This window comes from Argentina silus (genome assembly GCF_951799395.1).
Source record: "Argentina silus genome assembly, chromosome: 21".
Taxonomy (NCBI): Eukaryota; Metazoa; Chordata; class Actinopteri; order Argentiniformes; family Argentinidae; genus Argentina; species Argentina silus.
This window is the reverse complement of record NC_139675.1, coordinates 9076147-9091502: the sequence shown is the minus strand read 5'-3', so window position 1 is coordinate 9091502 and position 15356 is coordinate 9076147. Positions and strand designations below refer to the sequence as shown.

Genomic DNA, 15356 nt, shown 5'->3' with positions numbered 1-15356 from the left:
GGGGGTGGATGAGAACACACGCTATTTGGAGTGTCTGATAGCGTGTCAAAGCAAGGCATGGGCTGTTCGGCGAGGGGTGCAATGTCTGCATTGTGCAGCTGTGAGGATATGTTGGCTGACTGCCACACACACACACACACACACACACACACACATAAGAAAAACATTACAGGAGTTAAGATTAACTGGGCATGAAGAGAGACATTAACACAGCGTAGTCACAGAGAGAGAGAGAGAGAGAGAGGGACAGAGACACAGAGAGAGAGAGAGAGAGAGAGAGAGGGGGGGGGGACAGAGAGAGAGAGAGACAGAGAGAGAGAGGGGGACAGAGAGAGAGAGAGAGGGGGACAGAGAGAGAGAAGGGGACAGAGAGAGAGACACAGAGAGAGAGGGACAGAGACAGAGAGAGAGAGAAAGAGAGAGAGAGAGGGGGGGACAGAGAGAGAGGGGGACAGAGAGAGAGAAAGAGAGAGAGAGGGACAGAGAGAGAGAGAGAGAGAGAGAGAGAGGGGGACAGAGAGAGAGAGGGACAGAGACAGAGAGAGAGAAAGAGAGAGAGAGGGACAGAGAGAGAGAAAGAGAGAGAGAGGGACAGAGAGAGAGAGAGAGAGAGGGACAGAGAGAGAGAGAGGGGGACAGAGAGAGAGAAAGAGAGAGAGAGGGACAGAGAGAGAGAGAGAGAGGGGGAGACAGAGATGTCATGGGAACCCCTCGTGGAATGTTAATCATCTTTCTGATTAAGACAACATTCAGAGGAAAGGCCCGGCTATGCTTACCACTCGGTTCTGTGTTGTTTTCCCGTTGTCATGGTAACAGACATGTGGAAGCTTTCGGAGGAGTCGGATGACACTGATCTCAGGTCGGATCAATGTTTCTCCCCCCCACCTCGTTGGTTAAAGGGATGGCTCACTCCTATGTCAACACAGTGGCCCATCCCTTTAAGGTTAGGTGGAATAGGCTGATCCTAGCTCATTTCTACCAGACAAGTTTTTGCGGTGTCAGGTCTTGCAGTATTTATGACCGTGAACCAGCAGTGTCCATAGCAACCTGTCCTCATTCTATGTGTTATGCCTTTGACCTCAACTGAGTTCACTCAATTGATCTCACACACACACACACGCACACAGACAGACATAGAGACAGACACACACACACACACACACACACACACACACACACACACACAGACATAGAGACACACACACACACGCACGCACGCACACACACAACCAGACACACAGTCACACACACGCACACACACTAACCCCTCTCCTCTCCTCCCCTACAGGTCGATCCTACTCTAAGACCCTCCAACAAGCCCCCCTCTCCCTCCTCTCCCGTCGCCACTGCCAACAGCGTTACCACGACGCCTTCACCAGCCGCATGCTCTGCGCCGGCAGCATCAGAGAATCGGAGCGCCGCGTGGACAGTTGCCGCGGTGATAGCGGGGGCCCGTTGGTGTGCGAGCGGCCGGGCGGGGGTTGGGTGGTCTACGGCGTCACGTCGTGGGGTCACGCCTGTCGGACGCAACACTCCCCCGGCGTTTACACTAAAGTGTCGGCCTTCACCCCCTGGATACGCAAGGTGATTGGCCAATGAGAAGCGGTTACCGGGAGAGGATAGCCAATGGGGTACAGCGGCGGGAAGACGTGGCCGGGAGATTTGATTTGATTGGCCAGTGAGTGACGTGGTAATAGAATATCATCCAGTGATGAGTGATTGCGTCTTGAGACATTGTGTCCCCGCCACCAAAGGGATCGACCAGTCGGTTGAAGGCGATTCTCGCGGTCGTGAACTTTGACCTGGCGATCGAGAGAGAAGGCAAGCGGTTGGTTAGATCACTGACTCTTTCATAACCCTTCCTCTCCCCCTCTAGCATCAGCACTTGTTTTTGTTAACCTTTCAAGGTGCGAGGATTTGTCCGGTTCTTATCCAGTTCAATAGAATATGATATGAAAGCAAAAACGTCATTTGTTGTTGATAATAATAGTTAATTTTTGTGTTTTTGCGAACCAGCTCAACAGAGGACACTTGAAAAGTGAAAGGGACCACCGTACAGTATGTGGAAAAGGTCAATGTACTAAAGACACACACACACACACACACACACACACAAACTCTCTCTCACACACACGCACACGCATGCACGCACGCACACACGCACTCAAACTCTCTCTCTCACATGCACGTGTACACACACACACACACACACACACACAGTACATGAGTGTGAAGTTGCAGACTTGCACTAAAACCCCTGGGTTGAGGTACTTACTTAATCTCGCTCACCTGACACCTCTTTGCGCATTAGGGGACGAGGTTAGTACTTACCATGTTGTTGTATTGGAGTCATAATAATAATTATGTTTCATGTTTCGTGACCACCAAGCTAATTCATGTGTTAATGAGTGTATCATTCTCATGTTCTTAATACTAAACATGGAATATACTGTTGGTAGTAATCCTTTGACTTGTACTATACTAGTTTTTGTGTTGAACTTGTTTTCCGGTATTTGTGACGGTGTTACAGTGTTGCTATGGTGCCACAGCCATACCGTTACTGTTAGCGATTGCTCTTATGTTTCTGAGTTGAAATATTGTTCAAACTGCTACGATACATCTTTCAACGTACAGTAGTGGTTCAAACTTTTCAACCTAGGTTAGTATGATATTTCAGTGTTGGTATGGTATTTTGACTGGGAAACAACGTAGTATTACAGATATGATGGACACTAAGCTAAGCTACCTTTTAATTTGGTGTTTACAGATTGATAACTGTTGACTGAATGTACTGTTTCCTTATAAACTATGATTTTGTAACTATGTTTTCTGAGTGTCAATCAAATCAATGCATTCCCTGATCCCTCAAACACAAAATGACAAATAAACTATTCTCCCAGGATTCAACAAACATACAGTATATATCATGATAGACTTTGATCCAAGCTTCCATTTTATGTCACATGAGAGTTCATTTGTTATGTCTGAGGATGTTCAGCTGATTGTCAAGGCACTGAAACAATACAATTCATTCCATAGACCGTGTGTGTGTGTGTGTGTGTGTGTGTGTGTGTGTCTCACCCTGAGCCTGTCGTTCCCACGCATCCTGGAGATACGTATCTAACATTAGTCAGAACAACAGAACTCTCAGTTCTCTCTCTCTCCTGCACCTAGCACCCCTGGGTCAAACAATGTCTCCAGGAATGACTCCACACACACACACACACACACACACACACACACACACACACACACACACTCTCTCTCTCTCTCTCACACACACACACACACACACACACACACAGCGCTTGGCATCGGCACGTCAAACAATCCTAGCAGGAATGAGAACCATCCTCTGTGTTGTGTCTGTTTGCTGTACAAGCAGTTCATGTTGACCTTACAGGCAGTTAGGGGATGGGAGCAGGACAAGAAGGCCTTTATGTCACACACACACACACACACACACACACACACAAACTCAAACTCCCTCTCACAGTGACACCCAGTCTAGGTCCTGGAGAGCTGCAGTGGGTCCAGGGTTTTGTCCCGGCCAAACACCAGCGTGGAGGTGAGAAACAGTGTGTGTCCTAATCAGCTGCGTCCATCAAAAGGCTCTGCGTCCGTTTCGGCTGTCAAGTGCGATAACGAACACTCTGATCTAACGTACATAAACAGTTACCATGGTGAGGACAGCTGTGTCTTTTAAGAATAGGAGATTGTGAGATCAAATCAATGAATTAAAACGGCACTCCACTCAATTTCAACTCAAACAATTTAGAGCAGATGGAAGAAGGGAAGGGGGAAAGAGAGAGAGGACGGAGGAACGTTTCAGGGGGCTTTCTCCTCATCCCAGTTCTTCACACAGTCTGTCAACACGCCTGTCTTTTGAATTAGGGAACTCTTACTGAGACCTGAGTCTCCTTTACAGAAGAGTCCTGTCAGAAGAGCCTGTCTTTCACACACAAGTGGGGACAAGACTAGCAACCAGGCTGGTTACAAGAGAGTGTTCAGAGAACCATTTCATTTATTCCTCTTTCTCGCTCTCCTTCTCCCTCTGAGTTCACTACCTTTCCACCAAACTAGTTTCCCATTTCCCCACTCACTTAATGTGAGCTAAACGATAGCCCACACATCACCAATTAACCTTTTACTCTGCAGAATCACATCTGCAGACAAGACCGCCACCTTGTGGCCAAAACCTGACATAACATTAGCGTGAAGAGGGATTGTAGTATACTGTAGATCAATCAAACCAGCATTGTATTATTAAAAAAAATAAAAATGATTGAAAATAATGAAACTACAACTAACACCAGTAAGACTCCCTTCACTGGTTGAAGCGTGTGTGTCAGTGTAGGAGCAATCGTTTGTAAACAAAGACAGTGTGTGTGCACTGTGGGTTTGATTGAACTACGATGACAAATGGCAAACGGCAATTCAGAAAATGGTAAAGGTTCGTTTAATTCTCAAGATTTAGGCATAATCTGTACTTACATCACGCATTGTCGGGAAGTGTTTTTTGTGAGCGAGGCATTGGCTCTCTGCTCTGCAGAGTATCTCGTATCATATCTCGTATCATATCTCGTATCATATCTCGTATCATATCTCGTATCATATCCGAGGTGGATATAAGGGGTTATTTAGCTATCTCGTTTATTGGTTCTGTACCAGCATCAGCAACGCCATAAAACCATTCAAATGTATGCATTTGTGACATCTTCAATGTTAGCCATCATTTTGAAGCAAAAGTAAGTTGTGATTAAGGGAGAGGGGGGAGAGAGAGAGACAGAGAGAGACAGAGAGAGAGAGATTTAAGTTACTTTCCACTATCCCAGCTCACAATACCCGTAACTTTTCCCTGTCAACATTTTTATGGCATTTAGCAGACACCTTTATCCAAAGCAACTTACAACAAATACATTTGTTTAAGTAAGTGAATCATCAATCCAACAGTCATCATAAGACAAAATAATCAATGCTCAGACCAGGGGCCATATGCATGCTTACAATAGTTTGTTAAACTAAATTAAAAAAAATCAAATCACATACACAGAGGAAACACATCATCATATTATTATTATTATAGTTCATACACAACATGTTTTTATGGCTTTGCGCTTAGATGACAATTTCAGGGTCCAATACAGTATATTGCTTCATATAACATTGAAACACAGTTAACTTGGGTTTTTGAGAGGAGCACTTACACTTATGTAAAAAGAAAACATGTAAGAGATCTCTAATGTTGTTATTGCATCAAAGACTACAGCAGATTCTCTAGGTGGAATAGGGATAAAGCACTTTACATTGCTGCTTGTCAGCATTCTTAACATAATAACCTATTTTCCAAAACTAAAAAGCATATAAAATACAACAAATATACTAACATCAAGCGTCAGAATGTTTGGTGTGTGTGTGTGTGTGTGTGTGTGTGTGTGTGTGTGTGTGTGTGTGTGTGTGTGTGTGTGTGTGTGTGTGTGTGTGTGTGTGTGTGTGTGTGTGTGTGTGTGTGTGTGTGCGTGCGTGCGTGCGTGTGTGTGTGTGTGTGTGTGTGTGTGTGTGTGTGTGTGCGTGTGTGCGTGTGCGTGTGTATATTAGGATGCGGTGTGATGCTCCCCTGTGGCTAATCACTGGCCAATCCTTTCAGGAAATCTTCAGGAAATTTTCACACAGAATGAACCCTAAACCTTGTCTTTCAACCGTCTTTGCGATATACATATTTTTTATATATTTAACTAAATGTTTTACTGTCACGAAATCAGGGACATGATGCATATGACTATTTCTGAGGCGCCCGTTCGCCATTGTGCTAATGAAAAGCTAGACATTACTACCACGCGGTCGTTCAATCAAGTCCACGACTTCTGGTGGATCTTCAATACCTGTATTTTCTTTCTGATCACTCAAGAGAGAGAAGCAGGTTCCACTTAACATGAGTAGAGCAATAATAAAAGCCAGCCCCAATCCGTAGACCTGAAAAACAAACAAACAATCAATGTTTCGGGTTAATACAATTTGATCTGTAAATTTAACATCAAAAGCTAAAGCAATGCATTGAATCATGAAAAAATACTCACAAGTGAATGACTCTTGAGTTCATTTATAGTCAAGTATCCATCATGGGTGAGATTACTTTTGTCCATGCAGGGAAGATTTGCTTGGTCTGGAGGAAGGTTATTTCTGCAGCACACGTACCAGTCCCCATCGAGCAGCACAGAAGCCACCCAAAGCAATGGTGCACAAGGTGCCGTGCAAATGAATGCTAATATAGCATAATACCAACATTTGTGACAGATAGCAAAGACTTTTTTTAACTCCATTTGAACCGTCATAACAAAGATGATAAAGAATGGCAATACCATGTAGCAATCACACTTTGCAGAGTATTTGTCTGGTCTACAAGTGCATTTAAGGTCTATATTAAAAACAATATGGTAAATAAAGAGGATTATCATAAATAAATAAGGCCTGGTGTCCTTTAGCAGTGGTTCTAAAATGGGTTGAAGTCCATTACTCATATTGATCCCCATATTGATGAACTACAATCAAAAGTCATTAACTGTCTTGTCTTGTCAGCCTTTCTGTCCCCAGATGCACGGAGAGCTGTCTGACACACAACCTCGTCAAGCTCACTAACCACACCTTCGCAGAGGTAAAGTTGTTTTTTTGAGGGGGAGGTTCTCAGGGTTCTCAGACATAGATTAAGTCTAATCCTAGATTAAAATACATCTTCTAAGGACATTTTCCATTGAAATTGTGATTTAGTCCAGGATTTGGCTTAACCTGTGTCCAGGAAACCTGCTCTAAAACGTACTCCAGATAAGGTTACGGTAAACGCCTTTCCCATGAAAACATGATAATAACACATTTTAGCATTAAGGGAAGGTTAAATGGTTATTACAAACATAAAAATTTAACTAGCTATACAATATGTGTTTTTGTTCTTTAACATACTCAATGAGGAATAAACTCATCATGGATAATGGGTTGAATGAAAACAGGAAGTGGGTTTAGGTTGCCAGGCATTGGGTCTCAGCAGAGTTTCTCATCTGAGATGATATGAGATAAGAATGTGTTTATGAAAGTGGAGAAGACATAATTTCTTCGAAATTCAATGTTTAATTAATCTTTGTATGCTTTCCCTTTTAGAGGAGCTAGATGGTCATTCTGCTCGATGATACAATGTCTAAAATTGATACAGTTGATACAGAAGGTTTATCTTTTGACTTGCTTTATCATTTTCAATTTGATGTTAAAATATTTCTGAATAGTCATTCGTCAAGACTTGTTTTTTTTACTTTTATGAGAAGAGAATGCAATGTTTATGGTGTTTCTGTTTTTAGCTTGTGAGGCCCACTGAAGGCCTAAAATGGTCTACACTCTTAAAAAAGGTTCTACCTAGAACCATAAAGGGTTCTTTGACTGTCCGTAAACCCTTTGCAGAACCCTTTTTGGTTCCATATTGAACCCAAAGAACCAAAACAAGTTCTACAATCCAAATAAGATTCTTCGAAGGGCTCTAATACAGGGAGGGTTGAAGAACCCTTTTTTTGTAGCTTGGCATAGGTCATGTGATTTACATGGAGAACATAGCCTGGAGATTAACAAGAAAAGGACAGCAAAGCTATATTGTACATCATGTGATGTACTGTATGGAATTAGGTGCAGATCTGCATATATCTGGATACTGCTAACTACTGACATATGGTCTCATATGGCCAGATGGAATACAAAGTTTAACACAGGTTTCAATGGGGGAAACTTTATGGTACCTGCCACTACAGCGCCCCATAGGGTCACGTGGTATCGCAGGCTTCAAAATCTTTGCACAACAATGCACGCCTGGTGCAGCTGCAGCCTGCGGTTTTGTAGGCACTTCCTGATAGATATAGGAAATGTAATAGGTTCAATGTTTGATATCCTAGAGCGAAAACAGGAAGTGTTTTTTGTGAGCGAGGCATTGGCTCTCTGCTCTGCAGAGTATCTCGTATCATATCCGAGGTAAGGGGTTATTTAACTTTATTTATCTATCATCATCATTTTTAGGCAAAAGTAAGTTACGATTATGGGAGAGGGGAGAGAGAGAGAGAGGGAGAGAGAGAGAGGGTGAGAGAGAGAGATTTAAGTTACTTTCCACCATCCCAGCTCACACTACCACTAACTATACCCTGTCAACATGCTTCCAATAGTTTGTTGACAGAACTACTTCAAATCACTCTTCCCTCTCTCCTTTTACCTCCTTCTCCCTTCCCACCAAACCTGTTTGTATAAGCATAAGGGTGTATTAGAGGGCAGCAAAGCACAACATTACATGTTGTCCAGTGAAACAGAAAAGCCTGGCACACTTGCACCCTCACTACCCACACCTGAAATGACAGAGGTGGAGTTGAGGTTTTACACTTTATAACTTTATAACTGTGATCCACCAGGTGCAATATAGAATTTGTATATGTATATATGGAACTAGTTTTTTTTTCCTTTAGTTTAGTCTGTTGTGTTAGGGGGGACTAGCAAAGTAAGATTTTCATTGTGTGGTGTAACTGTCTGTTTACTGTGCATATGACTAATAAATATCTTGAATCTTGAATCTTGAACACTTGCTTATAGTATGTACAATTTAAAACACTAAAGGCCAGTTTCTCAGACACAGTTTAAGACCAATCCTAGATTAAAATACATAAAACAAATTCATTGAAAGTGTTTAGTCCTGGACTAAGTTTAAAATGTTTATAATGTGTCTGGTAAATCAGCCCTATGGGTCTGTTTCCTAGACTTAATGTATTCTAGATGAGGTTAATTCAACGCCTCGCCCATGAAAACATGACCATAATAAACTACTGGATTGGTTTCTCAGATGCAGATTAGGCCTAATCATAGACTAAAATATAATTATTATTATTTATTTTTTAAATAAAGCCCAAGACTTAACCTGTGTCCAGGTAACTGGTGTGTAGTGTTTAGTTGAAGACTGGTGGAAGGTGAAATGGTTCTTACAATGACATTTAGCAGTCTAGTTTGACGGTTTTGTTTTGTTCTTATGCATACTCAGCAGGGCCTATTCTCTGATTCATCTTAGGTAAGAGGTTGAATGCTTCTGACAACCTGAGCAAATACAGGATGTGGGTTTTGTGAGTGAGGTATTGGCTCACTACAGACCTAACCATAACCTGTCAACATGCTTGACTTTCACATTCGAGAGAGAACAAGATTAGAAAATAGGTTTTAGTTTTTAGTTTTTTGAGAGAACTACAATACCATTCTACCAAACTTGTTTCTTAAGGCATAAGTGTGGATTTTATCCCATTTCACACTCATCTCAATACTCGTCTCCTACTTCACCAAGTGAACTAATAACATTATCACAGTTTACTGTATGACATCACAATCTGATTGCCAGCTGACCTCAGTACGATGGCTGCCTGGAGCCTTGGGGTGACCTCAGCAAGATGGCCAACGTGAGAAAGACTGACAGTTATCTAATGTTAGCGACTACCAAATTTCAATTAGCAACAGAGAGAAGAGAGTGTCTTGTGTGTGTGGCAAAATGTCAGGGTAGAAGAGCACCAAATCTGAAGAGAGCACTACCTTGTGACGAGGTTCTCATATTACACCTGCACACAGAGAGCTAAAAAATAAATAAAATAAAAATAAGATTTAAAAAAAAAAAAAAAACACTGGGAAAAATATTGTTCTTACTCTAATTCTCTTATCAATACATGTATTATAGTTGAATTCACAGGAAGTTTTTTCTCTTGAATTCATACATTTTTCTTTTTTGTTTTGCTAGAATCCATACATTTAGAAGAGATTGAGACATTGGAGATATTGAAACTATCAATGCATACAACTGTTTTCCAGGCATATATATATAATGAAAAATACTCACAATTGAAATACCCTTGAGTTTCATCTTGATATTTGAGGTCACATCAGTTCCAAGTGTATTGTTGTTTATGCACGGAAGGGTAGATTGCTGCTCAGTCAGTCTTTCTGCAGCACACAAGCCAGTCCCCGTCGATGAGTACAGACACAACCAAACCAAGGCTGTAGACGCTGAACATGAATGCCAGCACATGAATGCCAGCACATGAATGCCAGCACAGTCGAGCAGGAATGGAATTTGCATTTGCATCTGAATGACACAGACAAACTCTTTTAAACTTCTTATCCATTTGAAGGACAATACAAAATATATTGAAAAACGGCACTGCTAGGTAGCAATTGCGCTGTAGAGACATGCACACCTCTGTGAATTTCAAGTCTAAATTAGAAACAACGTGGTAAATAAAAATAAATATGACGACTACATAAACACTTTTAACAGTTCTCCAAAAATGGTTTGAAATACAGTTTCAAAGCTCTACATGTTTCCCCTCCTGTCAACCTTCCTGAACCCAGATGGAGTGAAAGTGGTTGTTGTCTCAAGCACACGTACAACCAAGACCAGGCCCTTCTCAGTACAACCAAGACCAGGCCCTTCTCAGTACAACCAAGACCAGGCCCTTCTCAGTACAACCAAGACCAGGCCCTTCTCAGTACAACCAAGACCAGGCCCTTCTCAGTACAACCAAGACCAGGCCCTTCTCAGTACAACCAAGACCGGGCCCTTCTCAGTACAACCAAGACCGGGCCCTTCTCAGTACAACCAAGACCGGGCCCTTCTCAGTACAACCAAGACCGGGCCCTTCTCAGTACAACCATCAAACCATCAAACTCCCACACCCCCTAAACCCATGCATGAGGAACACACATGCACACACACCCATGCATGAGGAACACACATGCACACACACCCATGCATGAGGAACACACATACACACACCCATGCATGAGGAACACACGGGCGCTGATGCCAACACAGCCATAGTCAGTTTGAACAACAGTTTTAGTCAGTTTGAACAACATGGCCGTCTCTGCTTCTGCAGACCACAGGCCTTTAGTAGACCACACGTCTGACACATCTGTTCTATAAAGGCACAGCCTTTTTTTTTTTTTTTGGCGTAAAAGAGTTTAGCATAGGTCACGTGATTTACGAGAAGAAGAAAAGACCAGGAAAGCTGGAGGTCATGTGACCTATAGGCGGAGGTGCAGGTGCAAGCTGAGGTTGTGTGGACGTCAGGGGAGGTGGAGGTCGAAATTGTAATGTATGGAATGGAATGAGGAATGTCTCAAACGCATTCCATTCCATGAATTACAATAAGCCTGTCCTCTGATTTCTACCTCCACCAGCCTCCCCTGGTGGACACTTCCTGATATGGTCCAACAGGGGGTGTCAGAGAGTTATTTGCTATCAGTCAGCTCATCACTCTTTTGACTTGCCTATTACAATATGCCATGACAGTCTGGTAATCGAAAAAGTAATGATTTTGAGATTTTGAGATTTTTGTCAGAAGAGGACAAGAGCCCTCGCCCCCTTCCACCCCACTATTACACAAGGTAATAGTTTTTGAAAATCAGGATTAGTTAAAAGTGGATGATTTGTGTTTATTGACGATATCTCAATACACTCTCTCAACGCAATCACTCTATAGATCCAAAAAAAAAAAAAAAAAAAAATCACAAGCAAAATAAACAACCAAGCTGCTGTGTGTGTGTGTGTGTGTGTGTGTGTGTGTGTGTGTGTGTGTGTGACCTGCACAGTAGGATATACAACACACACATTTGTTATTGTCAGTTAACTTTACCAAGCAAAATTGTAACATTTTCACCGTTTACCTCAGCAAGATGGTCGACGTGAGGGAAACAGGCTGGTATCCCATCGCATAGCAGCATAGAGGAGAGTGTGTCTTACATTGTGTGCGTGTGTGTGTGTGTGTGTGTGTGTGTGTGTGTGTGTGTGTGTGTGTCTAAATATCAGTGTTGTAGTTGTTTAAAAAAATAAATAAGTGATAGATATTCATATCCATATCTTTTATTTTGGTTTATTGAGGAGACATTTTTTATTTTTTTTATTTTTTTGCATTCACACTGCAGCTAGTAATGATAGGCCACTGGTTTAAAAATCGAGACAGAAAGAGACAAGTTGAGACGTGAATGAGAAGATTTGATCTAAAAACAATGAGAAACAAAACCGTCTGACAGAGCTTACAGATCCCAGATATCACCTGTTAGCTCAGCCCAACTTCCTGGATACAGAAACTGACGTAACACCAGGGGCAGGTGAGGACTGGAGGTGGGTGTCGTGTCCATTTGAGTCCATTTTGGTCTGTGTCCGACCATTTTGTCTCTGAGCTTTACTTCCTGGTTCCGTCATGTTCCAGTTCATCCGAGAGAATCCCATTAGTCCTAGAACCGAGTGCAGGTGTTCCTCAATTCTAAGTACTGGAATGGTCCAATCAGCACAAACAAGCAATCCAAAATGGAACCTCTGGTTTATTGTCACTGTTAGCAACAAGCTGATGAAAACCCGGTGTGGTGCTTTTCCAATATGGCCGACAGGTCTGGAGAGATGAGGACTCCAACGAAAGGCCCCCAGGAGTGAAGAGTGATTTTACTAAAGGTGGGCAGGGCTGTATAAAGTTCTGCCTGATCAGAATACAGCCAACAACAACAACAACAACAAAAACTACAGCTAGCTTCACTTAAAAAAAAAGGAAAAAAAAAGAGAATTTAAAACAACAGCCCATCCACTCCCCTGAGTCCATGGTCTTTCTTCAATACCACTAATCACACTATCAGCACGAAGCCACTCCACTCATTCTCTCTCTACGTTCTAGACAAAGAAAAAGAAAGAAAAAAAACGTGGCTTGCGTGTGTATGAGGCATGGAACAGAACTTAGTGCAAATTCATCTCCATGGAAACCAGACAGCTGACCAGCGCTGCTCTGGGATCATAAATTAAAGGTTAAAAAAAAAAAAAAAAAGATATCAGAGTCACTGCAAGGTCCACGTTGCACGTACGCACATGCATGCTCGTCAGAGGGATGGCTGGGTTGGAACAGCAAAAACTCATATGCTGCTCTTCTTTCCTCTCTTGCTTCTACCATTTTCTCTCTCTCTCTCTCTCTCTCTCTCTCTCTCTCTCTCTCTCTCCCTTCTGTCTCCCTCATGTCCTCCTAACCTTTCCATTGTCAATCCCCTGCTTCTTCACCCTCTCCTCCCCATCTTCTCAATTCCTTCTAATCCCTCTCTTTTTCACGCACCAGTCTATGGACTGAAACAGTTCAGTTATTTTCCAGTGGTTAGTCCAATGGTTAAACCAGCCATTCATCCATCCATCCATCCATCCATCCATCCATCCTTCTTCTCTGGAGTTCAGAGTCCCTCCATTCTCTGTGCGTCTCAGTGCTCTAGTCTCTACCATCCCTGTGTCACGTCAAACAGGGTCATAGTTCAGAGGTCATATGAGGTGTCCGCTTCCCCTATCCTCTCCTTGTTCTCAGAGAGGTCATCTAGAGGTCGAGTCCTCATCCACTTCTTGGTCCTTGACCCCTGACCTCTCTAGCCTCGGCTCCTGGCTTCGGGTTATCTTACCTTATTACAGAGAAAGAGAGAAAGAAAGAACTGCAGTTTAGCCTAAAACACTAGTTAGGACGCCTGACAAGCAAACCAATGCTTAATTTTTGGTTAGGTTTAGGGTTAGGGTTAAGGGGTTGGTTAAGGTAAGGGTTAAGGTCAGGGTCAGTTTTTGGACTAGTTGGATGCTGGTGAGGAAAGTCTGAAGGAAGAGGAGCGTGTTAGCTACTGACTTAGCGTGTTAGCTACTGACTTAGCATGTTAGCTGCTGACTTAGCGTGTTAGCATGTTAGCTACTGACCTTCTGCAGTTCCTCCCGTAGCCAGGAGGGGAGGGGCTGGCCCAGACGGTGGAGCAGCTTAGACAGCTCAATGTTGTGTTCTCTGTAGTTCCTGGACAGGAAAGCACGCGCCTGAGAGGGAGAGAGAGGGGGAGGTGGGGGGGGGGGTGATAGAGTGGGAGGGAGAGAGAGGGGGGAGTGTGTGTGTGTGATGGTGGAAGGATGTACCTATTCCACATTTTACAAGGATATGCACACAATTGCTGCTAGTAGAAAACATAGCATATATTTTCAGATAGGCCACAGAGGGCAGCAAAGAGCCAAACACCCGTAATCATGTGTCACGATTCAATAAACGTCTTTTCTTTTTAAAAGTAAGTCACAAGAGAGGCATAAAGGGACTGGTTACCTTAGCAAAGAACAGGGGGAATAACCAAAGAGAGAGAGAGAAAGGAAGAGAAAGAGAAATAGAGAGTGATAGACAAAGTGTGCATGTTAGACACCTTCTTCACTCCTCTCTTGATTCTCTCTCTCCCTCACTCCCTGAGTCCATCCCTCATTTCTCCATCCCTCCTTTTTGTTCCCTCCTGACATGCTCTCATCCCATCTCTCTTTCTCCCTGTGTGTGTGTGTGTGTGTGTGTGTGTGTGTGTGTGTGTGTGTGCGTGTGTGTGTGCGTGATGGGTTCTCTGTGGGTCAATCCTCTATGGAGTCAGTGGCGAAGACAATGATTTATGGATTAGATTCCCTCTCTTTTTCCTTCCCCTCTCTTCTCTGTCTCCTTTACCCCCTCCTCCCCCCTCCCTCCCTCCCTCTCCCCCCCTCCCTCTCTCTCAGGGGTGTTGTGTCAGTATTGAATCCTCATAATGAGGTTGTAACTTCCTGGCTCGATCTGATTGGATGACAGTTTCCACCTTGCTGCTCGGCCCTGTGGGAAATTTCGCTACGGCAACGGCAGGGACCGCGGGATGCCTCGGCTCGGATGCTCCCGGAATGCCACAGCCAGGCGCTGAGCGGCTCCTTCAGCCGACCGGGTGAAGCGAGACACAACACAGCATTTATCTGTCCCTCTTCCTTCTTTTCTCCTTCTCCTTTAATGTGTCACCATCTTACCAAGCAGATGTACAGTAAACTATCTGTCATAACAATGTTGATACTTCTCTTCTGGGTGGGTGGGTATGTGTGTGTGTGTGTGTTAGAGTTTTACCCAACAGGCTTGGGCTGGCCGGGCTTTTCTGACAATTGATTGGGGCAGGGTCAGGCTTGGGTTTGCTGTGACAGAGCTGTGTTTAATTTATTTGGAGTGGCTGTGTGATAACTTGCAGCCGCCTACTGCTCTCTCTCTCTCTCTCTCCGTCTGTTTCTCTCTCCCTCTGCTCTGTCTCTCTCTCTCTTTCTCTCTCCCTCTGCTCTCTCTCTCTGTCCCGCTGTTCTCCCTTTCTCTCTCCCTCTGCTCTCTCTTTCTTTCTCCTTCTGTTCTCTCTCTGATCTCTCTCTGATCTCTCTCTGATCTCTCTCTCTCTCTCTCTCTAGTCACAGATGCACAGCATCAACACCTGTTCACCAAAATTGTTGTTTTTGTTGTTGTTTTCGTTTGTTTGCTCTTTAAAACATTTTTTAA

The 15356-nt window shown here is 43.4% G+C and overlaps 2 protein-coding genes across 3 annotated transcripts in view; one reads left to right on the top strand and one right to left on the bottom strand.

Moving 5' to 3' along the window:
- The window catches only part of prss12 (serine protease 12), a 24909-nt gene extending 21945 nt beyond the window's left edge, over positions 1-2964 (top strand). The window contains exons 12-13 of the mRNA XM_083692848.1: positions 743-809; positions 1252-2964. Coding sequence (XP_083548974.1) covers positions 743-809; positions 1252-1599 — 415 coding nt within the window. The 3' untranslated portion in view covers positions 1600-2964. The remainder of the gene's footprint in view (positions 1-742; positions 810-1251) is intronic.
- An 8942-nt stretch (positions 2965-11906) lies between these two features.
- ndst3 (N-deacetylase/N-sulfotransferase (heparan glucosaminyl) 3) overlaps positions 11907-15356 on the bottom strand; it is a gene marked incomplete at its 3' end in the record, with an annotated part of 41344 nt that continues 37894 nt past the window's right edge. Inside the window, exons 13-14 of one of the 2 annotated variants that reach the window (XM_083693276.1) lie at positions 13757-13867; positions 11907-13473 (exon numbers count right to left, since the gene is read on the bottom strand). In XM_083693276.1, the coding sequence (XP_083549402.1) occupies positions 13465-13473; positions 13757-13867 (120 nt within the window). Of the gene's footprint in view, positions 13474-13744; positions 13868-15356 lie in introns of those variants that run through there. The other variant, XM_083693275.1, reaches the window with a different exon arrangement.